At 42.5% G+C, this 27,057-nt stretch overlaps 1 protein-coding gene across 1 annotated transcript in view; it reads left to right on the top strand.

The window, feature by feature from the left end:
* The window catches only part of RAB3A (RAB3A, member RAS oncogene family), a 73,098-nt gene that overhangs the window by 15,135 nt on the left and 30,906 nt on the right, over window positions 1-27,057 (top strand). Inside the window, exon 2 of the mRNA XM_073636879.1 lies at window positions 5,887-6,114. Coding sequence (XP_073492980.1) covers window positions 5,887-6,114 — 228 coding nt within the window. The remainder of the gene's footprint in view (window positions 1-5,886; window positions 6,115-27,057) is intronic.

Below are 27,057 nucleotides of genomic sequence, written 5' to 3'. Positions count from 1 at the left end.
ATAGCATATAGGCATGAGTTATCTAGGGATGTTTCTGAGGACCACACATTTCTCTACAGCGGAACAAGGCCATGCTAACCCACCTTAAAGGTAGGGGCCATCTTTCCAGCAAGCCACCATTCTGGCCAATATAGGGGATGCAGGTGTGGTCATCAATGTGACCTAATCCTAATGAACTGACGCTCTTATTGTTACATTTTAAGTTGATGAACATCTGTACTGATGTTTTGACATAAGGCGTTCTGATAACTTACTGGTCATTGATAGTTCCCTTATTGTCTTACAGTATTATTGGCAGTTTCATTCTACTTGGCTTTCACAACAGAAACATCTGGAGTATAAGCCTAATTAAAGAAGCCCTTCAGAAAAATGTTTTATATTTGCTTCCATTTGTAGTATATCGGGTATTTATTGCTGAATTATCAGCTTTGTTCCCACCATTATATCATATGACCAACACTCTGACTATAGTGTCTTCTGTGGGGACTGGAAGTCAATCTCTATGCGTTCCTTTGAGAACCTCAATGTGAGTCTCATGTTACAAGTCAGACCTAAGTAATTGTCCTATACAGAAGTAGAATACTAGACAAGTAAACGTAAGTTCAACTTACCCCCTTCTCATTTGTAATTTTCCAGTATGGGAACAGTTATAAGGAATGCACACTGGTGAATAATACAATAGAAAAATGTGAATCAACTCTGTCTTCAAGATTAAAATTCACAATTTTATTTTAACATGTTTGAAAACACCAAGTATGCATCCTAGAAAAATCTTAGTCTTTGTCTATCTCTTATTCTATGACTTGGGCTCTGTTCACATGTCCAGTTGATATCCGTTTGTAACAGATCCAGTATTTAAAAAAAAAAAAATGTTGCAAAATAAATACCAATGTATTCATTTTTGCATGGATTCATCTTTAAAAAAAAAAAAAATGGACTCAATGGTCGGCCTATCCAAAAAGGGAATAATCCTGAAACCTTAATATTTAAGAAAGTAAAAGTGAGGTTTTGTCTTCCTTAGGAGAATATCTATGTGTGCAGAATTATTAGGCAACTGTTAGTGTGCAGAATTATGTAACCAAATAAAAAATGGAAATTTTCCCATCTTAATTGCTTTCATCTGTGAAAAGTGATAATAATAACTGAACAACTCAAAATGTACAAAAATACATTTCTGACATTTTACCAAAAAATTAGTGCCCGATATACCCCCCACCTTCTTTTCAATAACAGTCATAAGCTTTCTGTCATGCAGTCCTTCAGTTTCTTAAACTGTTGACGATCAACTTTTTGGGCAGCACCAAACACAGACTCCCAGACACTGTTCAGAGAGGTGTACTGTTTTTCTTCACCATAAATCTCCTGTTTAAGAAGGGCCCACAATGTTCTCAATAGAGTTTAGGTTAGTTGTCGTTATTCTTTCATCATTAAGGCCTTTTCTGTCAGGCAAGCAGTGGAGACTTTGATGCACGTAATGGAACATTGTCCTGCATAAAAATCATGGTTTTCTTGAAAGATGCATCTTTTTCCTGTACCACTGCTTGAAGAAAGTGTCTTCTAAAACTGTCAGTAGGTTTGGGAGCTGATTTTGAGTTCATCTTCAAACCGAAAAGTTCCAACTAGCTCATCTTTGATAATACCAGCCCCTAACAATACTCCACCTTGCTAGAGTCGAAGTGGATGTCTGTTCCCGTTACTGACCAGTCACAGTCCCATCCATCTGGTCCATCAAGAGTCACTTTTATCTCATTAGGCCATAAAACCTTCAGATATTTCTTGACCCACTATTGACATTTAAACTTCTGTGTCTTGTTCAGTGTTGGTGGTTTCAGCCTTCCTTACCTTGGCCATGTCTAAGCGCTGAACACCTTGTACTTCTGGGCCTCCAGGGAGTCTGCAGCGCTGGAATATGACAGCAGGAGGATAATGGCTTCCTGGTCGCTTCACGCGTGATTCTTCTCAAATCTTTAGCAGTTAATGTGCATCTTTTTTCAACAGGTTTTTTATGACCCTGCTGGCTATTTGCAACAAAACGTTTGATGGTTCTGTCATCACGCCCCAATATCTTTAGCAGCTTCTAGAGTTCTGCATCCCTCTGTAAGATGTGTAACAATTTTTGACTTTTCAGAGTCAGAGAAATCTCTTTTTTTGGCCCAGTTTGCTTGAGGAAAACAAGCTGCCTAATAAGGATTCAAGTTTATACAGCGTCGGAGTGGAAAATATACACTGCTCAAAAAAATAAAGGGAACACTTAAACAACACAATGTAACTCCAAGTTATGAAGCTACACTGATTGTGCATCAATTTCTCCTGCTGTTGTGCAAATGGAACAGACAGCTGGTAGAAATGATAGGCAATTTACAAGATTCTGCAGGAGGTGACCACAGACCATTTCTCTGTTCTCATCCTTTTTGGCTGTTGTTTTGGTCACTTTTTCATTTTGCCATTGCTCTCACCCCTAGAGGTACAGTAGCATGAGGTGGTGTCTACAGTACAACCCACAGAAGTTACTCAGGTAGTGCATTCATCCAGGATGGCACATCAGTGCGAGCTGTGACAAGAAGGATAGCTGTGTCTGTCAGCACAGTGTCCAGAGCATGGAGCAGATACCAGGAGATGTGGATGGAGCCATAGGAGGGCAACAACCCAGCAGCAGGACCGTTACCTCCTCCTTTGTGCAAGGAGGAACAGGAGGAGCACTGCCAGAGCCCTGCAAAATGACCTCCAGCAGGCCACAAATGTGCATGTGTCTGCACAAACGGTTAGAAACCGAGTCCATGAGGGTGGTATGAAGGCCCGACGTCCACAGATGGGGGTTGTGCTCACAGCCCAACACCATGCAGGACGCTTGGTATTTGCCACAGAACACCAGGATTGGCAAAGTCGCCACTGGCGCCCTGTGCTCTTCACAGATGAAAGCAGGTTCACACTGAGCACATGTGACAGACGTGACAGAGTCTGGAGACGCCATGGAGAGCGATCTGCTGCCTGCAACATCCTTCAGCATGACCGGTTTGGCAGTGGGTCAGTAATGGTGTGGGGTGGCATTTCTTTGGAGGGCCGCACAGCCCTCCATGTGCTCACCAGAGGTAATATGTCTGCCATTAGGTACCGAGATGAGATCCTCAGACCCCTTGTGAGACCATATGCTGGTGTGGTTGGCCCTGGGTTCCTCCTAATGCAGGACAATGCCAGACCTCATGTGGCTGGAGTGTCAGCAGTTCCTGCAAGATGAAGCCATTGAAGCTATGGACTGGCCCGCCCGTTCCCCAGACCTGAATCCGATTGAGCACATCTGGGACATCATGTCTCGCTCCATCCACCGACGTCACTTGCACCACAGACTGTCCAGGAGTTGGCGGATGATTTAGTCCAGGTCTGGGAGGAGATCCCACAGGAGACCATCCACAACCTCATCTGGAGCATGCCCAGGCGTTGTAGGGAGGTCATACAGGCACGTGGAGGCCACACACAATACTGAGCCTCATTTTGACTTGTTTTTAAGGACATTACATCAAAGTTGGATCAGCCTGTAGTGTGTTTTTCCACTTGGTCCATTGGTTAATAAATTTGATTTCCATTGATGATTTTTGTGTGATTTTGTTGTCAGCACATTCAACTTTGTAGAGAACAAAGTATTCAATGAGAATATTTTATTCATTCATATCTAGGATGTGTTATTTGAGTGTTTCCTTTATTTTTTTGAGCAGTGTATATGAAAATGATATGGTGAAAATACTCACTTGCCTAATAATTGTGCACACCGTGTAGAGGTTGAATGGCTATTAAGAGAAGGATCCTATCTTAATTGTTCAAAACATGTAAGATTTTTTTCTAGGATGCATCTTTGCTGTTTTTCACATATTGAAATAAAATTATGGATTTTAATATTGATTGTCGAGTGCTGGATCTTGCATTTTTCTATTGGATGTTATCAACATGCCCACATTGCATACATATTCCGCGGTAATGACCTGCGTTGGGCAGTACTGCCTTGACATAATATTGGCTTCGGTGCATGGCTCTTTTTATTGCTTCAATTCTACCAATCTGCAATGAGTGGATCAGCCCTGAATAACAAAGAAGTCGAGGTTTGAAGCAGGATAGCCAGTCAGCACTCATCCAAAGTTTAGGTGATCACTTGCTTACCGCGGGTGTTCTCTTCTCTGGAATCCCCACTGATCCAGAAAACTGGGTAAAGCGATACTGGATGCAGGGGAAGAAGACTGTATGCTTTGCCAGAGCAGCATGGCCCCATATACAGTGTAGTGACTATTCTCAGGTGCTGCTGCTCAGTTTCAACTGAAGTGAACAGGAACATATACTTTTCTCTGGCATCGGCGCAGCTCAAGCAATGCCGGTGCGTCGTATCGTGGCAGTCATGTGGCATTTTGTCACGTAACCTCTGCAGCCTTCACTATTTCGTCAGTATACTGAAAGTCTGCGATGGTTGCGTGATATAACGATGTTACATGACCGCCTGCCGGGAGACACAACGCTGACATCGGAGGAGCAGGGCGGGTCCGAGAACTGAGTATATGCTTTTTTTTATCTTGTATGGAGCACTTCAGCTATTAAAAAGGGGTTGATCATTAGTGGACATTCCCGTTATATAATCACAGTAATGGGAGTCCTTGGCTAGGAAAAGAGAGGCAGCCACACCAGCCCAGGTTCCATGTTTCATTATCTGGTATGCGGCCACGTTCCCAATGTGACACTACATGGACTGCGTGGCCATCACATGGACTTGGTGTTGGATTTAGAAGTGGAAGCAATTTATGTAATCGGAGAGAATAGTGAGGAAATCGCAATTCTAGTTCTACCTCTCCCTCGCCATTAATGGCGTCTGTGCCTATGTAGCTGCTGTAAAGCATACCGCTAAATGCTCTTAACAGCATCCATAATTATCTATGGAAAATTTTAAAAAAATTTGAGAGATTGAAAAATAAAAAAAGGTCATTACTTACTGATACTAAAGAATATACAGTAGGTGGTACATTGTTTTTTGTGTATAAGCTCTATTTTATCAACTGACCTGAGCCTCTCTACACATAAACTATGCTCTGGCTCTTACGGCCCCCAAACATGTTAGATAGCTATTATGGATGAGTGGACATGTGGAAGTTCGGGTCTGTCGGGTTTGACTGAACATTGGTCTAAAGTTCGGTTCGGGTACCAGAACTGTACTCAAACTTGAACCAGAACCCAATAAAAATCAATGAGGACCCAAACTTTGGATCTGGAAAATCTTTTTCTCTCTCTTCCCCTTTCCCCTCTCTCTCTCTTCCCCTTTCCCCTCTCTCTCTTCCCCTTTCCCCTCTCTTTCCCTTTCCCCTCTCTCTCTCTTTCCCTTTCCCCTCTCTCTCTCTCTTTCCCTTTCCCCTCTCTCTCTCTCTCTTTCCCTTTCCCCTCTCTCTCTCTCTTTCCCTTTCCCCTCTCTCTCTCTCTTTCCCTTTCCCCTCTCTCTCTCTTCCCCTTTCCCCTCTCTCTCTCTTCCCCTTTCCCCTCTCTCTCTCTTTCCCTTTCCCCTCTCTCTCTCTCTTTCCCTTTCCCCTCTCTCTCTCTTTCCCTGTCTCTCCTCCCCGAACTGTCGGACTTCCGGGAGAAGTCTGTGTTCGCTCATCTCTAATGGCTATCACTCCACCCACCGACACTCCTTTACACAGGAACTTTTTTATTATTTTAAATAAGTAAAATTTCTGCTTTCTAAATAAGATATTATATAGTTGTTTTTTTTTTATTTTTATTTTTTATTTTAGTTACCAATAAAAAATATATATCAAGTATATGGAGAAAATGTGGTGTGAACCGCGACTTATTATTGCAGCTTCCTAGCATGCCTTCTGCCCTCCCACTCATGTACACTGTTCTTCTCTTCCCATACAGATGGCATCAGCTACAGATTCTCGTTATGGGCAGAAAGAATCCTCCGACCAGAACTTTGATTACATGTTCAAGATCTTAATTATTGGGAACAGCAGCGTGGGAAAAACCTCCTTTCTCTTCCGATATGCAGACGACTCTTTCACCCCAGCATTTGTCAGCACGGTCGGAATAGACTTCAAAGTGAAAACTATTTACAGGAATGACAAAAGAATCAAGCTGCAGATCTGGGTAAGGTTGTAATTAGGAACATCTCTATCTGCTGATCTTCATTATTATTAAAGGCGTCACCGCGTGATCTCTCTGTACCTCTTCCAACAATGTAGACATGGGATTGGTTCTCAGTAGGGTTCTCAATAGGTGTTGTGTACCAAAAGTAATATATAATATATTGAGATGCATAACTAATATCCCGACAGAGATAAAGCAAACCGCAACATAAGGTTGTAAAGCAGCTTAAAATGTTGAGGCATTTAGTAAATGCTTTACTTATTTTGTACTGAGATAGGCATGTCATAGGTCATGTTCCTGTACTCCATGCGGGCTACGGCCCTGAGCCTGCATCTTTTCCAGCACATGAAAGCTGATTTGATCAGTTGTCATGTGTCCCTAACAGCCATGGCTGGAATCGGGATTCACCCGCTGCTGTTAACATGTTAAATGCCTCTGTCAATCTCTGACTGCAGCATTTAACACCAAAGCGGTGGAAGCGCGTCACAAACCCTTCCCATCGCCGCCCCGACACATGATCGCGGGGCGCCGATGGGTTTGTATGATAACACAAAGCCCTGCTATGTGTAGCAAAAGCAATCAGAAGATCGCAGCTTCAAGTCTCCTAAGGAGACTATTGAAGCAAGTAAAAAGTAGGAAAAAAATGTTTTTAAAAATATAAAAGTTCAAACCACCCCCCTTTTTACCCATTTAAAATAAAACAATAAAAAAAACACATATTTGGCATCACTGCGTTCAGAAATGCCCAATCCATCAAAATATAAACTAAATGAATCTGATCGGTAAATGGTGTAATAAGAAAAAAAATAAAAACCTCAGAATTGCATTTTTTTTGGTCGCCGCAACATTGCAATAAAATGCAATAATAGGCGATCAAAACATTGTATCTACCCCAAAATGGTATCAATACAAAATGTCAGCTCCGTGCACAAAAAATAAGCCCTCGCTCAGCCGCAGATCACGAAAAATGGAGATGCTATGGGTATCAGAAAATGGCGACTTTTTACATTTTTTTTTTTACAAACTTTGGATTTTTTTTCCATCACTTAAGTAAAAAAGAACCTATACAGTGAAGGAAATAAGTATTTGATCCCTTGCTGTTTTTGTACTTTTGCCCACTGACAAAGACATGAACAGTCTATAATTTTAAGGGTAGGTTAATTTTAACATTGAGAGATAGAATATCCAAAAAAAAAAAATCAAGAAAATCACATTGTATAAATTAGATAAATTTTATTAAATGGCAACCTGAAGAATTTGGAAAGTGGCTCTGTATATGAATGCAAGTAATGCCAATTTCACATCTCCTTGTTTCACGGTCAGAGTACCAATCCAGATGTATGGCCTGGCTTCTGAAATTGTTGAGTTTGGGTCAAGAGAGCTGCAACCAGTTCATACATTGTGGTCCATACTCGGACTTGTGAAACTGGCCTAAAAACATTAAATAACTTACGTATTTTGCGGACTATAAGATGCACCAGACCATAAGACGCACCCCAAATTTTGGGGTGCGAAACCGGAAAAAAATAGTTTACATAAAATGGTGGTGCATCTTATAGTCTGTTTTAATGGTAGCTTACCAGGAAGGGTGGGTGGGGGATGGTGGAATGGGGTCACAGAAGGCAGGGTCGCTGCTCCAGGAGGCCATGCCGCGGGACTTGGGCTGTCAGAAGATGTCGGTGCCGGTGAGCGGAGTCCCCTTTCTTGTAGATTTCCCTGCGGTGGGCTTTGGGAAAATGGCCGCCGGAGGCGGAGCATGCACAGATTGAGATCTCGTCTCAACCAAATTCTCCATATTTTAAAGGGAACCAACCACGAGCAGCATGAATCGCAGCCTGTATATAGTTCTCTGAACTTCTTTGGCATTTCTGAGAAACCTGAGAGAAGATGTAGGTGGCATCAGACTAATCTGTTCCCTGGCCGGCTCTTACCAGCACCACTGAAAGTCCTTTACAGTCACCTCTAGCAGCAGTGGGAAGATCCAGCCACGGACTGCGATTGATGCTGCTTGCGGTTTGTACAGCGTGAATTGCCTGATAGGTTCCCTTTAATAATGAAATGTTGTGCAAGGTAAATGGAGAGATAAAGCACATTATTGGCTGACACTCAAAAAATGTCAGTTCGGTTTCAGGTGGTATTTTGTGCAATCTCCCTCAGAGAGAAATATATAGACTTTCATTAACCCTACAGGACTTATATTTGAGCCAGTACTAACGGCCCTTATACATAGACCAATGAAAACTGTATGGTCATGAATTATGGTTTACATAATTATTTGGTACACATACAGTTTAACTTTGCAGAACATTTCCTGTTTACATGGAGAGATGTGTAATATATATAGTCATCCCCTGCTCATTAGTCAGCTGATTGCTGTCATGGTTAGGCCTCATTCAGACTATGAGTTGGATGTTATATCTGTGAAAAAGGACATCTGAATGAGGCTTTACAAAGAAAAATGAGGCACTCTTGCAAATGTGTGTATTTGACCAAATAAAGGACCCTGTCAAAGTGCCTCAAGGCAATGCGGTTACACCAGAATTCTGGCGTAAATTACTTTAACCCGTTCACGCCAGAACCTGTTTTCACCTTCCTGATAAGGCCAATTTTTTTCAATTCTGACCACTGTCACTTTATGAGGTGATTACTCGGGAACGCTTCAACGGATCCCACTGATTCTGAGACTGTTTTTTCGTGACATGTTGTACTTCATGTTAGTGGTAAATTTAGGATGATATTTTTTGCGTTTGTGAAAATATTAGAAATTTAGCTAAATATTTAAAAAAATTTGCAATTTTTAAACTTTTAATTTTTATGCCCTTTAAATCAGAGTTATGTCACACAAAATAATTAATACATAACATTTACCACATGTCTATTTTACATCAACATCATTTTTGAGCTGTATTTTACTTTTATTTTGTTAGGAAGTTATAACGGTTAAAAGTTGATTAGCAATTTCTCATTTTTCCAACATTTACAAAACCACTTTTTTAGGGACCACATCACATTTGTAGTGACTTTGAGGGGCCTATGTGACAGAAAATACCCAAAAGTGACACTGTTCCAAAAACTGCACCCTCAAAGTGCTCAAAACCAAATTAAAGAAGTTTATTAATCCTTCAGGTTCCTCACAGGAACGAAAGCAATGTGGAATGAAAAAATGAAAATGTTACTATTTCCCACGAAAATGTTACTTTAGCCCAAAATTTTTTTGTTTCACAAGGGTAACAGGAGAAAATCCACAAACTTTTCTTGTGCAATTTCTCCCGAGTATGCTGCTCCCCATATGTAGGGGAAAACTACTCCTTGGGCGCACAGCAGGGTTTGGAAGGGATGGAGCATCATTTGACTTTTGGAATGCAAAATTGTCTTGAATCAATAACGGATGCCAAGTCATGTTTGCAGGGCCCCTGATGTGCCTAAACAGTGTAAACCCCCCACAAGTGCCACCATTTTGTAAACTAGGCCCCTTGAGGAATTCACTTGCTGGTGTGATGAACATCTTGATACCATAGGTGTCCCACAGAATTTTAATATACTGGGATGTGAAAATTAAATATTATGTTTTTTTCACTAAAAAGTTAATTTAGCCTCAAATTTCCCATTTTCACAAGGTTAAAACGAGAAAATGGACCCCACAATCAATTGTGCAATTTCTCCTGAGTATGCTGATACCCCATATGTGGTTGGAAACTACATTTCAGCCATGGTGCAAAGCTCAGAAGAAGGGCCATATTAGCAGATTTTGCTGGAATGGTTTGTGGGTGACATGCCACATTGGCAAAATTCCTAAGATGCTAAAACAGCAGGACCCCCTCAACAGGAGAACCTTTACAACCTACTCCCTTGAATGAATTAATCTAGTGGTGCAGTGAGCAAACTGACACCACAGCTGTTTCATAGAATTTTATACTGTTGAGCGGTGAAGAAAGATAATTAAATTTTTACCGCTAAAGTGTTGTTTTAGCCCAGGATTTTACATTTTAACATAGAAAAATAGGTAAACGTGGCCCCTTAAGTTGTCTCACATTTTTTGGAATATCCCATATGTGGCTGTGCAGTACTGTTTGGCAACACAGCAGGACTAAGGAAGTAAGAAGCGCTATTTGACTATTGGAGTACAAATTTTCCTGGAATAGTTTGCAGACTCCATTTGCAGAGCACCTAAGTACCAGAACAGCAGAATACCCCCCCGTAATGACACCATTTTGGAAATTACACCCCTCTGGGAATTCATCTATGTGTGTAGTGGCGATTTTTCACTCCATGGATGATTTCCAGAAACAAGTATGCAGTGGACAGTGGATGTTTTTAGAGCAAAAATTGCAAATATGCCATTGTAGTGCCCAATCTATTGTGCCCAACTTGTGTCTCTGGAGACATTCACCCCGGAAACTGTTAAGCGAGCACTACATGAATGTGTAATTCGCTAAATAAATTAATACAGGTTCCTTGTGGAAGATTTTAAAACAGTCAGTGAGGCATAAGGCTGGTAATGATAGGCAATGTTGGCAATAATAGCGGGTATCACGCCTAATTTCTCTCTTGGTACATACATGACATCTTCTCTGGGTTTTTTTTTTCTTTTTTTCTGTTGCTGGAATGAGTCCAATAAAATGTCGCTCAGTGAATTTTTTCACATCTTCAGATTCTAATGGATGAGCAGGGACAACATTTGCAAAAACAAGATTTTCAATGACCTTTTCCTGATAATCAAAAAAAGTATCTGAATTTCCTGATTTTTTTGAATAACACAAAATAATTATGTGTGACCACCTGAAACAAGTAAATGACTAACTTTGTATACCAGGTATATGATTTTCTTGATACCTGGTGTGGCTGTAGAACCTGGTCTGCAAGGTCCACCCCCCCCCCCCATGTGTTTGTTATAGTCAATGACTGACAAAGGTTTTTGCTTTGGAGTAGTGGATCCTTGTTCTACAATGGCCCTTGTGGCATCTGTGTGGATCGAGCTGAGGATAATAATATATTTCTTACCCTTTATACTTGAGTGCAAGCAGCTCTCCATTGTGTACAGCCCCTGACTACTCTTTTTGGAACTTTTCGTTGACCAATGATTGTGAAAACCGCTGACTGTTTTTACGAATGGTCCCACAAGCTCCGAAGTTGTGTTCAACCAGACTTTTAAATAGGGGTATGCTGGTGTAGTAATTGTCCACATACAGATTGTAGCCTTTTTGTAAAAATGGGCTTATCAGCTCCCAAACGATTTTTCCAGATGTCCCTAGATAAATAGGGCATCCTGGTGGGTTTAGTTGGCTATCTTTCCCCTCATAAATGCGAAAAGCGGATGTGTATCCGGTTGAACTTTCGCACATTTTATAGAGCTTTATTCCAAACCTTGCCCTTTTAGATGGGATAAATTGCTTGAGGTGCAGTCTTCCTTTGAATTTTACAAGGGACTCATCTATAGAAATATTTTGTGTTGGGGTGTAGAGCCTTAAGAACTTTTGTGTCAAGTCTTCAATCATGGGTCTGATTTTATATAATCTGTCATGTTCTGGGGCATTTCCAAGTAGGCATTGACTGTCATTTAAATGCCAAAATCTCACGAGCATTTCATAACGGGTCCTAGGCAGAACGACTGAAAACAAAGGGGTGGCTTGAAATGGGTGGTTGGACCAGTAGGATCGAATGCTTGGTTTTTTAGCAAGCCCCATGGCAAATGTAAGTCCTAAACATTTTTTCTTTTCAGGAAGATTAGCTGGCATCCATAAATTGTATCTAGCATAATAGGATCGTGGATTCTGACAAATAAATTGGGAAGCGTATAAATTTGTTGGCAGGACAATATCCTCTAGCAAGCTATCTGTCATAAACAAATTTAAAAAAATTAACTGGTCCAAAATCTTCCACCTCCACATTTATACCAGGAGTGGCGTTAAAATCAGGGCTGAATGGAGTAGTCGAATCCGAAGCTTCCCATCTGGGAAATGCTACATCACGTGGCAAAATTCACTAGCACCAGGGACAGCGCTTTTACTGGGCAGTGTTCCCTGATTTGGAGACGTTTCTCCAGTAGCGCTATTTGCCCCTATTGCTGTACTGGCCCTTGGGCTTGAGGATGGACCAGAATCACTGCTCATTTCTGAGCCATCGCTGTCACCGCTAATAAAGCCCTCGAAATCCTCATCTCCATCTGACATTACACTTTCTTCATTGTTAGAAATAAAAGGGCATACGCCTCCTCTGCAGTATAAGGCTGATGTGCCATTTTATTACTTTTTGTATTTTTTTTATATATCAATGTACACTCTACAGTATTAGTTATAGCAGTTCTACTTTGGTTTCATCTGACCATATGACATTCTCCCAATACTCTTCTGGGTCATCCAAATGGTCTCTAGCAAACTTCAGACGGGCCCAGACATATAATGGCTTAAGCAGGGGGACACGTCTGGCACTGCAGGATCTGAGTCCCTAGCGGCGTAGCGTGTTACTGATGGTAGCCTGTGTAACGTTGGTCCCAGCTCTCTGCAGGTCATTCATTAGGTCCCCCCGTGTGGTTCTGGGATTTTTGCTCACCGTTCTTGAGATCATTTTGACCCCACGGGGTGAGATCTTGTGTGGAGCCCCAGATCGAGGGAGATTATCAGTGGTCTTGTATGTCTTCCATTTTCTAATTATTGTTCCACAGTTGATTTGTTCACACCAAGCTGCTTGCCTATTGCAGATTCAGTCTTCCCAGCCTGGTGCAGGGCTACAGTTTTGTTTCTGGTGTCCTTCGACAGCTCTTTGGTCTTCACCATAGTGGAGTTTGGAGTGTGACTGTTTGAGGTTGCGGACAGGTGTCTTTTTTATATTGATAACAAGTTCAAACTGGTAATGAGTGGAGGATAGAGGAGCCTCTTAAAGAAGAAGTTATAGGTCTGTGAGAGCCAGAAATCTTGCTTGTTTATAATTGACCAAATACTTACCGTATTTTTCGGTCTATAAGACACACCGGACCATAAGACGCACCTAGGTTTTAGAGGAGGAAAATAAAAAAATAAAAATTTAAGCAAAAAATGTGGTCATGATGCACTTTTAAGGGGAAGGGGGTCTTCTGCTGACACAGGTATAGGGGTAATGTTCCCCAATTCTGACAATATCCCCCATCCTGGTATATATGCCGCCCCCCTTCCTTTTATATGTGGTCCCCATCCCCATCCTGGTATGCATGGCACCCCTCATCCTTATCCTGGTATGCATGGCACCCCTCATCCTTGTCCTGGTATGCATGGCACCCCTCATCCCTGTCCTGGTATGCATGACACCCCTCATCCCTGTCCTGGTATGCATGACACCCCTCATCCTTGTCCTGGTATGCATGGCACCCCTCATCCCTGTCCTGGTATGCATGGCACCCCTCATCCCTGTCCTGGTATGCATGGCACCCCTCATCCCTGTCCTGGTATGCATGGCACCCCTCATCCCTGTCCTGGTATGCATGGCACCCCTCATCCCTGTCCTGGTATGCATGGCACCCCTCATCCCTGTCCTGGTATGCATGGCACCCCTCATCCCTGTCCTGGTATGCATGGCACCCCTCATCCCTGTCCTGGTATGCATGGCACCCCTCATCCCTGTCCTGGTATGCATGGCACCCCTCATCCCTGTCCTGGTATGCAGGCACCCGTAATCACGATCCTGGTATGCATGGCACCCCTAATCCCTGTCCTAGTATGCATGGTCCCCCTAATCCCCATCAGGCTACACATTAAAAAAAAATAAACACTCCTACTCGCCTCTCTTCTCTCTCCTCCAGCGCTGCGTCCGGTCTGCCTGCACTGATCTCTCCATGTGAGCCGCACATGACGTCACTGCCATGTGCGGCTCACAAGGAGAGATCAGCTGCCGGAAGTCACTGCTCCCCACGCCGGGTCTGTGTGCGCGGGGAGCAGTGACTTCACTCTCCTTCATAGCCAGCACACAGCGGAGCCGCGCTGCGGCTGCTGCTGCTGCCACCGGGTATCTCCTGTGCCCGCTCATTAAAGGGCATGAATATTCACCCCCTCCCCACGCCCATGGGTGTGGAGAGAGGTTGAATATTCATGCCCTTTAACAGCGGGCACAGGAGATAGCCGGCAGCAGCCGCAGCACGACTACACTGTATACCGCTATTAAGGAGCATGAATATTCAGGGCTACCCACGCCCCATGGGCGTGGGAAGCAGTGAATATTCATTTTCTTTAGCAGCGGGGACAGTGTAGGCTGCAGTACGTGGCTGCTGCCTCCTGTTCCCCGCTCCCCCACCGATACCGATACCCCCACACCACACATAAATATACACCCCCCCCCCCTCCAACATTCGGACTGTAAGACGCACCCCCCATTTTCCTCCAAAATTTTGGAGAAAAAAGTGCGTCTTATGGTCCAAAAAATACGGTGTTTTCTCATTTTGTCTCTCATAGTTGAGGTCTACCTATGATGTTAATTACAGACCTCTCTCATCTTTTTAAGTGGGAGAACTTGCACAATTGGTGGCTGACTAAATACTTTTTTTTCCCACTGTATTTGGGGATCCTGATCTCTGCAAGGCCACCAACCGTAGACAAACGTTGGCGCTGCACAAAGCTCAGCTAGCGCCGACGTCTATCTACCATCGATGGTCGAGAAGCGGTTAAAAAGTAGCACAATTTTTGTGCAACGCAGTGCTATGCAAAAATGTTGGCGTATTCACATAGCTTCGCCCAGCTCCGCCAAAATGGACTGAGCTGGGGTGGGACGGGGGCGCAATGACACAGCACATCTAGTTTATCTTAAGGTGTGGATATCTTTATAGGTATTTTTCCAGTCCCTGACTGGAGTATGATTTGTGGCGAGGTGCAGACCACACGTGTGACACTCGTGACTCATTACGAGGCGTGCAACTCTTCATGAATCAGGTGCCTCTGACTCCAGTACGCTCCCTAATTTGTTAGCTGCTAAGCCCAGTGATTGATCACCGGTGATTTAACTGTCACAATATTGCTTTTATCTAGAGTCACTTCAATCTTAATGAATAACTAGGTATTTTGTAAACGTTTGTGGATACTTCTAAGTCATGGTTCAACATTGTTAAACCTTTCCTTCATTTGTTGTAAAGCTGTGTGAATTGTTTCAAATTTTTGACTATTTAACGTTGGCTACTATTTTCCAAAAATGACAACAGAACTGTTAACAGGTTGGTTGTTGTATTGCAGCTGAGTCTCATTCACTTCAGTGAAACTAAGATGCAATACCTGACACAACCTATGTACTGATATGGCACTATTTCTGAAATTACGCAGCCTTCCACTTTTAATCCTGTACAACCAAAAAGTCTTTTTTTAGGAAATTCAAACATATTGGCCTCGATTCATTAAGACTGATGTTGTAATAAATAAATAAATAATCTTTTTATTTATATAGCGCCAACATATTCCGCAAGGCTTTTCAATTCAAACAATTTACAGACATTATCTGCACTGTCCCCATTGGGGCTCACAATCTACATTCCATATCAGTATGTCTTTGGAGTGTGGGAGGAAAGCGGAGGAAACCCACGTAAATATGAGGAGAACATAGAAACTCTGTACACGCCAATCTTAATGAAGGAGCATGATGGAGTAAGAGGCGACAAGTTCATTAATAGGCGCACACCACTTAAAAAATCAGGCACATCTTACAAGTGGTGTGTGCCCCCATACTTCTCACAAAATCTCACTCCATTCAGAGACTGGAGTAAGATTCCTGGCTTAGGCTATGTGCCCACGATGCAGAAATGCTCAGGATTTTTTCCTGAGCGTTTCTGCATCTCCCTGGCAGAAAAAACGCATGCGGATTGTACATGCGTTTTCCTGCCAGGGACAAGTGGATGTGAAGAGTTCTTCACTTGCATTTCCGCATGCGGGTTGACAAGCACTTTCCAAGCGATTTTAGCATCACTTGGAAAGTGCTTGACAACTTGGTCACACTATATAAATCCATGCAAACGGCATGGATTTATATACTGTGACCGAAAGAATGGTATAAAATAAAAAATAAATCTATACTTACCTTCCGATGGCCCCCGCAGTCTTGCTTCGCTCCGTCCTCCCTTGCCGGCAGCTCGCGGTACACTGAAGGACCTGCTGTCACCTGACTATGAAGTCAGCGCAGGTCCTTCAGTCCACCGCGATCTGCCAGCATGGGAGGACGAGCGCAGCGGCGCCCGTCAGAAGGTAAGTATAATATTTATTTTATTCTTTTTTTTACAGGTACTATGGTACCCGCGTCCGGAGGAGAGTCTCCTCTTCTCCAAACCCGGGTACCATCCGCACATTGAAACGCATGTAATCCGCATGTGCATATACAGTAATGCGGAATCCATGCTTTCCAATGCAAGTCAATGTCGGCGAAAACGCTGCACTTCTGCAAAATAATTGGTTGTGCTGCGTTTTTTTCCGCAATGATAATCCGCCGCGGAAATTTCCGCAGCATGTGCACAGCACATGCGGATTATCATTGGGGACCATGGGAGGCCTTCTACCATGCGTTTAAGCGTTTCTGCAGCTGCGGAAACGCTTAAAAAACGCATCGTGGGCACACAGCCTTAAGGTACCCCACAACCGAACATGAATTGGACAGGCAGGCATTCATAAGCCTCTGTCCCTCCCATGATTTTCCTACTTTGGTGAAGTTTGGCCTAGACTTGCGTGAAAATGAGAAAAATCGCAACATTTTTATGGCAGAAAACTGGCTTAAACACTTTTAATTGGCCTCATTGTTTCCTGACTATTTATTTTATCAGATATTATAGTTTCATAGTTTTTAAAGGGGTATTCCAGGAACACAGATTATTAAAACATTGTAAAGTCTATGAGAAATAATGAAACTTCATCATTTACTTGTTAAAATTCTCTCTTTTTGAGCACATGTGGTCATGTGACCTGCAGCTCTTTACTTCCTGCTACAGTCCATTCAAAGCACAGAGTACTGAAATTTTCTGTCTGTGCTTTGAACTGAACCTAGCCTGTAAGTTAAAGGCGTTGTCCGGTCAAAACTTATAAGTCTGCAGTCACTATGTGTAACTGCAGACTTATGAATCCCCCCAGCGCAGGCACTGTGCGTTGAGGAGATTCGCCGGTTTCAGACCCAGGACTGGAGGGTATGTATGAGTTAAACATACTCCTGGCCAGTGGGCGCGGCCTTGCTCTCAATACACTTGAATGGAGTGAGGCTGCACCCACTAGACGGCCACGTCACTAGACGGGGTGCGACCTTGGCTCAATATACTTGAAAGGAGCGAGGCCACGCCCACCGCCCGGGAATATCTATAACTCATACATACCCTCCGCTCCCGGGTCAGAAACCAGCGAATCCCCACAGTGCACAGTACATGTGCTGGAGGGATTCATAAGTTAGAGTGACTGCAGACTTATCGGTTTTGACTGGACAATCCCTTTAAGCACAGCGCTGCATGCAGGATACGGGGCTCAGCCAGTGTGGTCTGAGCAGTGATATCACGATGAACATTGCCAGCAAGTTGTGAGTGACTGGGGATGTGTACACGAAGAGAGAGCACAAGCCACCGAAGGAAGATACAGCTCCACAGAAAAGAATTGTAATCTTACTAACTAGTGATTTTGGAGATAAGCAGATCGTTTTGCGCAACCTCGGTCCAGGTCTGTGTTCTCTGGCATTGGACAGTGACAGTAGTTGTGCATTTGATTCGCCAGTTTGGTGTGATGTCATCTGTGCGGCGCACAGGCGACCTCTCCGCACCCCGTCTAATAATAAGGGGGGTAAGGAAATTTGCACAGTTCCTGTCCACAGCCAAAAACCTGGACTGTGAACCGGGATTGCGTGACGCGATCCACTCACCTCTATTAGTAATGTGACCACGTCACGTTGAATATAGAAGTTTTGTTTTTGACGAAATTTGTGATGCCTAAATAGCAGACCTGGGCAAAATGCAGACCGAAAAGCTGAAAACAGTGGATCATGGGCTGCACTATCCTGCCACCATCCCTCACCGGCGTCCCGAATTCAACGCTATTTGCATCCTCAAGATACAGGTAGAGATTAATATAGTGGTGGAGGAAGGAACCACCAGCTCCTTCTTCCTCCAGTCAGTGTGTGCGACAGAGACAGCAGACGCGATGAAGTCACTACATCGCGTCAGCTGTGCGGAGTCTCAGTGCACACAGCAAAGACTGGAGAAGAGCACCGAGAGAACCGGAGTAAGGTAAGTATGTTATTTTTATTTTTTCTATTAGTGAAGGGGCTCATACTGTGTATATAGGGGCTGTGTGGGAGCTCATACTGTATATATGGGGGTTGTGTGGGGCTCATACTGTATATAGGGGCTATGGGGATTCATACTGTGTGGGGGGGCTCATGCTGAATATAGTGGGCTGTGTTTGGGATTATACTGTATATAGGTGGCTGTGTGGGGGCTCATACTGTATATAGGGAGCTGTGCGTGGGGCTCATACTGTACAGTATATAATGGGACTGTTTGGTATACTGTATATAGGGCTGTGTGTGGGGGCTCATGCTGTATATAGGGGATGTGTGTGGGGGGCTCCTACTGTATATAGGGGGGATATGTGTGTACTCATTCTGTGTACAGGGTAGCTGTCTGTGGGCTTATATGGTAGTATATGGGGGTGTCGGCATACTTAATTCTGCTCAATATTAAGTGATACAAGTACAGTAATACATAATTAATATATTACTATTAATATTGAGCAGAATTAATTTCAGCCTACTGGTTCGGCCCTCCACAACAGTCACGGTCTCTCATGTGGCCCCTCAGGAAAATTAATTACCCACCCCTGCTATATAGGATGGCTATATTAATGTAGAATCCTAATTTACTGTGAGTGGGTTGATACCAATATGTTTAAAAATCATATACATGAGATGAAAAAGGAAGATTAACGTCTATAAAGGGTGAAAGAAAAAAGTATAACAACATTTATATTTTGGCTGTCTTTTTTATATAAAGAGTCTGGTCTGTGAATTTATAAAGGATTAAAATATCCTTTTTTCAGCAAAAGGAATGACAGTCTTAATTACATATATCAAACAGTTCTGATAAAGACTATGGAAGCAGCAGCTGTTTCTACATCCCGGTTCCCCTCCCGCCTTCTCCATGGAGAATATACCAATTAATAAGGATCTGAAGAGAAACTCGCGTGATATCTATCTTCAATACATACTGTGCAGAACAAAGGTTGCTAACTCATTTTTCCTCTAAAAATGAGATTCACTGAAGTTAGGACTCTTTATATTTAACCCCTGATATGACAGTCAAACTGTTGTGGTGGTTATAGTTTTAAAAGAAAACCCAATTGGCTTTGCCCACAGATGTCAATCATAACATTAGTCATATACCGCACATTAGATTAAGGTTGTCGAAATTCAAGGCACATTTATCTTCAGAGATGTGATCTATTGCTGATTGTCTGGGAATTACACGGCTTTATGTTCTCTTAAGGGGGTCACAAGTTCCTGTGTTATGAAATTGCCTGGGCTCTATCACTGAACTTCTCCAAAAATTTCTATCAGAGTTGTTGATGATGACTGCACAGCTCTTGTCGCAAACTTATAATGTAGTAAATGACAGTTTAGCCTCCTGACTCTATATTTATATTTGCTCAGGAGAATATAGTGGGGAGGATAATCTGTGTCCTAGTAGATGGAAATGGCACTGGCTCTAGCTAGTCATATGATGCTGTAGTGATGCATGATGGGATTAATAGCTCTGAAATAAAATGCAGGTTGAAACCTAGATATCAAGATGAAGGGAAAAAAATAGAGGGTTGAACTGCATGAAACTAAGTAGACTAAGTTCTAAGTCTAAGTGCAGACTGTGACAGACAATCGGGGTGAGGTTATAGTACAAAAAAATAAGAGTATATAGATAGTGGCGCTCGTATCTGTAATATAAGCAAGCAGCAAATAGGACAATAACCAAAAATTTGATCCGCTAGGATGAATGTCAATGCAGTTTATGGAGTATAAGGATACTTGGGCAGCAATACATAATAATCTATGAGTTCAAATACTGGCCGCGGTATAATTAAATATATGATTTGGAGGCAATTTGTGTTAATCACAGTTCATAATTGGAACAATAAAAGCTTGGTCATTGTTCCAAGCTTGAGGTAGTATGTTGTAATTTAACCATACAGTCGTGCTTGGAGACAGTGCTTTAAAATGGTGCATGTTGGAACTTGTATGTAGGGAGATAGTAAACTTCTTCCATCTACTCAGGTAGTGTGATGCGTGCGAACCTGGTCCTCTGGCAACGGTTTATAGATGACGTTTTATTTATATGGTCTGGCGGCCAAGACTCATTATCTTAAATTTTCATTGAAATGAATAAAAATGACTTTTATTTAAATTTTATTTCCACAACCAGTAATGAGGAAATTAATTTTTTAGATTAGAATATACAGTTGTGCTCAAAAGTTTACATACCCCGGCTGAATTTTTCCTTTCTTGGCCTTGTTTCAGAGAATATGAATGATAACAAAAAAACTTTTTCTCCACTCATGGTTATTGGTTTGGTGAAGCCATTTATTGTCAAACTACTGTGTTTTCTCTTTTTAAATCTTAATGACAACCAAAAACATCCAAATGACCCTGATCAAAAGTTCACATACCCCAGTTCTTAATATCGTGTATTGCCCCCTCTAACATCAATGACAGCTTGAAGTCTTTTGTGGTAGTTGTGGATGAGGTTCTTTAATTTCTCAGATGGTAAAGCTGCCCATTCTTCTTGGCAAAAAGCCTCCAGTTCCTGTAAATTCCTGGGCTGTCTAGCATGAACTGCGCGCTTGAGATCTCCCCAGAGTGGCTCAATGATATTGAGGTCAGGAGACTGAGATGGCCACTCCAGAACCTTCACTTTGTTCTGCTGTAGTCATTAACAGGTCGACTTGGCCTTGTGTTTTGGATCGTTATCATGTTGGAACGTCCAAGTATGTCCCATGCGCAGTTTCCGGGCTGATGAGTGCAAATTTGCCTATAGTATTTGCTGATAACGTGCTGCATTCATCTTTCCTTCAACTTTTACCAAGTTTCCTGTGCTTTTGTGGCTCACATATGCCCAAAACATCAGCGATCCACCTCTGTGCTTTATTGTAGGAATGGTGTTCCTTTCATCAAAGGCCTTGTTGACTTCTCTCCAAATGTAACGTTTATGGTGGTGGCTAAAAAGTTCAATTTTGGTCTCATCACTCCAAATTACCTAGTTCCCGAAGTTTTGAGGCTTGTCTCTGTGCTGTTTGGCGTATTGTAGGCGAGATATTTTGTGGCATTTGCGCAGTAATGGCTTTCTTCTGGCGACTCAACCATACAGCCCATTTTTCTTCAAGTGCCTCCTTATTGTGCATCTTGAAACGGCCACACCGCTAGTTTTCCGAGAGTCCTGAATTTCAGCTGATGTTATTTGTGGGTTTTTCTTTGAATCCCAAACCATTTTCCTGGCAGTTGTGGCTGAAATTTTTGTTGGTCTACCTGACCGTGGTTTGGTTTTTACAGAGCCCCTGATTTTCTATTTGTTAATCACAGTTTGAACGCTGCTGACTGGCATTATCAATTCCTTGGATATTTTTTTTTGGATCCCTTTCCTGTGTTATACAGTTCAACTACCTTTTCTTGTATATCTGTTGACAATTCTTTTGCTTTCCCCATGACTCACAGTCCAGAAATGTCAGTGGCTGGATGAAAGATTCAAGAGTCTGTCTGGATCCCAGAAACTCACTCAGCTTTTATGCACACACACTGATTACAAGCAAACGGGTCACAGGTGAGGATGTTGCCTTTAGTAGCCATTCAAACCCGTTTGTGTCAAATTAAGAGCATGTTATCGGGCCAAAATCACCAGGGTATGTGAACTTTTGATCAGGGTAATTTGGATGTTTTTGGTTGTCATTAAGATTTAAAAAGAGAAAACACAGTAGTTTGACAATAAATGGCTTCACCCAACCAATAACCATGAGTGGAGAAAAAGTTTTTTTGTTATCATTCATATTCTCTGAAACAAGGCCAAGAAAGCAAAAATTCTGCCAGGGTATGTAAACTTTTGAACACAACTGTATATATCAACAAAAGGACAATTATACACTCGTACCTACAGTAAGCCCACTGACTCCAACAGTTGCATCTCTATGGATAGCTGTCACCTACCAAGCTGGCTTCTTAGTATTCCCATACATGTATTCAATACATGAGGTTATATTGTTATATTGTTCTAAACCCCAAGATTTCGAGAAAGAGGCGCAATCACTTACTAAAAATGTAGTGGGTCCACAAAAAAATGACAGACATATCTCTGAAGCACGGATCAATATCACTCATACAAGCCTATGGGTCCGTCATAAATCACTGACAACACAAATTGCCATCTGCGTACAGTCGGTGTGCCGTCTGATTATTATTATTGCAATGGGTAGTAGAAGCTTTGCAGTTTATTTATTATTTCTTCGTACAAGAAAATCACTGATGAAACACTCATGGTAAAAATTTTCAGAAGTTTCCTTATAAAATCCACAGTAAGTGACTCTACCTTAAGGGCTCGCTCAGATGGACGGTTTCGGTTGAGACTCGCCTATTTAAGAGCATCGAAAAAATCGGAGCCTAAACAGATGTCATATGGATGTAGAAAAAAAAAAAAATGGAAACACAATAGGAAACCTAAGGCCCCCGATTCTTCAAGACAAGTATTTTGCACGCCAGTCTTAATGAATAGTGTGCTGGAGTAAGATGCGCCAAATTGTTTAAGAGGCTTTTGCTTCCCGCAAGACATGTACTCCAGTCATAGGCCAAGATTCATCAGGACCGATGTTGTTCACGCTAGAGTCAGACTCTCCTGATTCATGAAGAGGCATTCAAGGTCACCATGCCCCTGTCTCTCTTCAGCCTCGCCCACTTTGATGGCGCTGGGTGAAAATTAGCTTGAGAACGTCAAAAGTCGTTAAATTTTAGCAGTGCATTGACCTGCGCCAAAATGATATGACTTTAATACTGGTGTAAAAGTTTTGATGAACCGTGCCCATAGACTGGAGGACACTTCCATCATAATTTATGCCACTTTTGTGGTTAATATTATGATGAATTTGTCGGTCGTGCTCAGCCACACTCTCCGAGCGAAGTTCCACCCACTGCCGAGACGGACTTAAAAATACCAAAAGTTGCTACATTTTTGTGCAACTACATAACAGTTTAACAAACTGGGCTCTATGTTTTTGATATTGCATCTAAATAAAAAGAATGGAATTGCAAGATCAGGCGTTATTTAAAAAAAATTAAAACAGAAAAAAATTCCCTAAAAAATGAAGATAATGTAAATGGGATGTTTCTCACATCTTCATATTTACGGTATAGGACATCAGGCCAATGTGGTTTTCCCTGCTGCAAAAAAAAATAAAATAATGTATGGACTGCCCATTTGTTCTTGCACCTTTTGTAAAATGAGAAAATTGGTGCCAAATCCCAGGTAATTACATTGATGGACTGTGCTGGTTTGTCTGTGAACAGATCACTGTGGTTAACAGTTTTTCCTGAAACTGAAGCTTGCAGATACTGTGCTTGTGCGGATAACAAGCCTGGACAGTGTGATGTTCCATCTGGAGAAAGCCGCACATCCTTTACCAAAAACATGTCCTGTGAAAACTCCACAAAGCAGCATGTTGTTTGTGGGAGGTTCAGCGGCGTCATTGGCAGCTATGTCTGGTTCACAGAAAACATGGACTTGGAAGAAAAGAGCTAGGAAGCTATCGTTTCTTAGCAACTTTTAGCAAGATTGGAATCTGTGCAAAAAAAAACAGTTATAAACCTTAACTGGACAACCCGCTTTTAAATGAAGTACCCTCACTTGTAAAATAAAAATAACAGATACTCCCCTCCCGCACCAGCACTGTTCCACCGATCTCGGCGATGAGTCTCATGGGGCTCGGGTGACCTAGTTTGGCTGCAGGGCTCGCTTGACCTAAAAATGTCACGGGAGCCCTGGCGCCGATATCACTGGAACTGCGTCGGAGTGTGAGGTGAGAATGTGTTTATTTGACAAAGGGGCTACTTAATTTAGAAAGGGATTGTGCAAGTAGCGGACCACCGGTAGAAATCTACACTATGACTCACAATATACAATATATATAAAAAGGTATGGGCACAATATATAAATAAATGTATAAGTACTGCACACGCACACACACACACACACACACACACACACACAGATATACACTGCTCAAAAAAATAAAGGGAACACTCAAATAACACATCCTAGATCTGAATGAAATATTCTCATTGAATACTTTGTTCTGTACAAAGTTGAATGTGCTGACACAAAAATCATCAATGGAAATCAAATTTATTAACCAATGGAAGCCTGGATTTGGAGTCACCCCCAAAATTAAAGTGGAAAAACACACTACAGGCTGATCCAACTTTGATGTAATGTCCTTAAAACAAGTCAAAATGAGGCTCAGTATTGTGTGTGGCCTCCACATGCCTGTATGACCTCCCTACAACGTCTGGGCATGCTCCTGATGAGGTTGCGGATGGTCTCCTGTGGGATCACCTCCCAGACCTGGACAGTCTGTGGTGCAACGTGACGTTGGTAGATGGAGCGAGACATGATGTCCAAGATGTGCTCAATCGGATTCAGGTCTAGGGAACGGGCGGGCCAGTCCATAGCTTCAATGCCCTCATCTTGCAGGAACTGCTGACACACTCCAGCCACATGAGGTCTGGCATTGTCCTGCATTAAGAGGAACCCAGGGCCAACCGCACCAGCATATGGTCTCACAAGGGGTCTGAGGATGTCATCTCGGTACCTAATGGCAGTCAGGCTACCTCTGGCGAGCACATGGAGGGCTGTGCGGCCCTCCAAAGAAATGCCACCCCACACCATTACTGACCCACTGCCAAACCGGTCATGCTGAAGGATATTGCAGCCAACAGATCGCTCTCCACGGCGTCTCCAGACTCTGTCACGCCTGTCACATGTGCTCAGTGTGAACCTGCTTTCATCTGTGAAGAGCACAGGGCGCCAGTGGCGACTTTGCCAATCCTGGTGTTCTGTGGTAAATGCCAAGCGTCCTGCACGGTGTTGGGCTGTACTGTGTGTGTGTGTGTATATATATATATATATATATATATATATATATATATATATATATATATATATATATATATATATATATATATATATATATATATATATATATATATATATAAATTACAGACCAAAAGTTTTGACACACCTTCTCATTTCAAGATTTTTCTGTATTTTCATGACTATGAAAATTGTACATTCACACTGAAGGCATCAAAATTATGAATTAGCACATGTGGAATTCTATACTTAACAAAAAAAGTGTGAAACAACTGAAAATATGTCTTATATTCTAGGTTCTTCAAAGTAGCCACCTTTTGCTTTGATGACTGCTTTGCACACTCTTGGCATTCTCTTGATGAGCTTCAAGAGGTAGTCACCGGAAATGGTTTTCACTTCACAGGTGTGCCCTTTCAGGTTTAATAAGTGGGATTTCTTGCCTTATAAATGGGGTTGGGACCATCAGTTGTGTTGTGCAGAAGTCTGTTGGATACACAGCTGATAGTCCTACTGAATTGACTGTTAGCTGCTTTTTTCTTGCCATAATACAAATTCTAAGTAAAGAAAAACGAGTGGCCATCATTACTTTAAGAAATGAAGGTCAGTCAGTGCGAAAAATTGGGCAAACTTTGAAAGTGTCCCCAAGTGCAGTTGCAAAAACCATCAACCGCTACAAAGAAACTGGCTCACATGAGGACCGCCCCAGGAAAGAAAGACCAAGAGTCACCTCTGCTTCTGAGGATTAGTTTATCAGAGTCACCAGCCTCAGAAATCGCAGGTTAACAGCAGCTCAGATTAGAGACCAGGTCAATGCCACACAGAGTTCTAGCAGCAGACACATCTCTACAACAACTGTTAAGAGGAGACTTTGTGCAGCAGGCCTTCATGGTAAAATAGCTGCTAGGAAACCACTGCTAAGGACAGGCAACAAGCAGAAGAGACTTGTTTGGCCTAAAGAACACAAGGAATAGACATTAGACCAGTGGAAATCTGTGCTTTGGTCTGATGAGTCCAAATTTGAGATCTTTGGTTCCAACCACCGTGTCTTTGTGCGACGCAGAAAAGGTGAACGGATGGACTCTACATGCCTGGTTCCCACCGTGAAGCATGGAGGAGGAGGTGTGATGGTGTGGGGGTGCTTTGCTGGTGACACTGTTGGGGATTTATTCAAAATTGAAGGCATACTGAACGTATGAATGTAGATATTGCAATAAAAACAAGACGTTTGCAGCTAGAATAGTCATTTACCACATTAACAATGTATAGAGTGTATTTCTAATTCATTTAATGTTAGCTTCATTGAAAAAAAATGTGCTTTTCCTTCAAAAATAATGAAATTTCTAAATGACCCCAAACTTTTGAACGGTAGTGTATGCATAATAATATACAGTATAGGTACTAATATACTATACTAATTCTCAATGGGAGACATATAGAAACATATAGCATTACATTACATAGCGAATAACCCAACAGTTAACCGGTTCCCGACCGCCCACTGTGCATAAACGTCCGCGCTGCTTGGGCTCTGTGCAGCGCGGACGTTTAAAAACGGTGGGTGGTCTCGCAGCGCTCAGGACCTCCAGGGTCCTGCAAGCGCTGCGATTCCGGTGCAGAGCGTTAGCTCTGACAGGGAACATCATTGGGACCTGATTGGATCAGGTCCCAGTGATGTTAACCCTTTGCTGTCTTCTATATGCTGCGATCTATAGTGATCGCGGCATATAGGAGACAGCAGGAGGAGAGGGGGTCGTCTTACTTACCTCCGATGACCTCCGATTCCTTCGAGGACCTGGGGTTGCTATGGCAGCTGAAGGTCACATGACCGCCTCCAGCTCAGCCATATATGGTGTCCTGTCTGG

Source organism: Phyllobates terribilis, unplaced genomic scaffold (assembly GCF_046119375.1).
Source record: "Phyllobates terribilis strain yellow unplaced genomic scaffold, ASM4611937v1 Scaffold_1__5_contigs__length_1240528914, whole genome shotgun sequence".
Taxonomy (NCBI): Eukaryota; Metazoa; Chordata; class Amphibia; order Anura; family Dendrobatidae; genus Phyllobates; species Phyllobates terribilis.
This window is presented reverse-complemented; position numbering and strand designations above follow the sequence as displayed.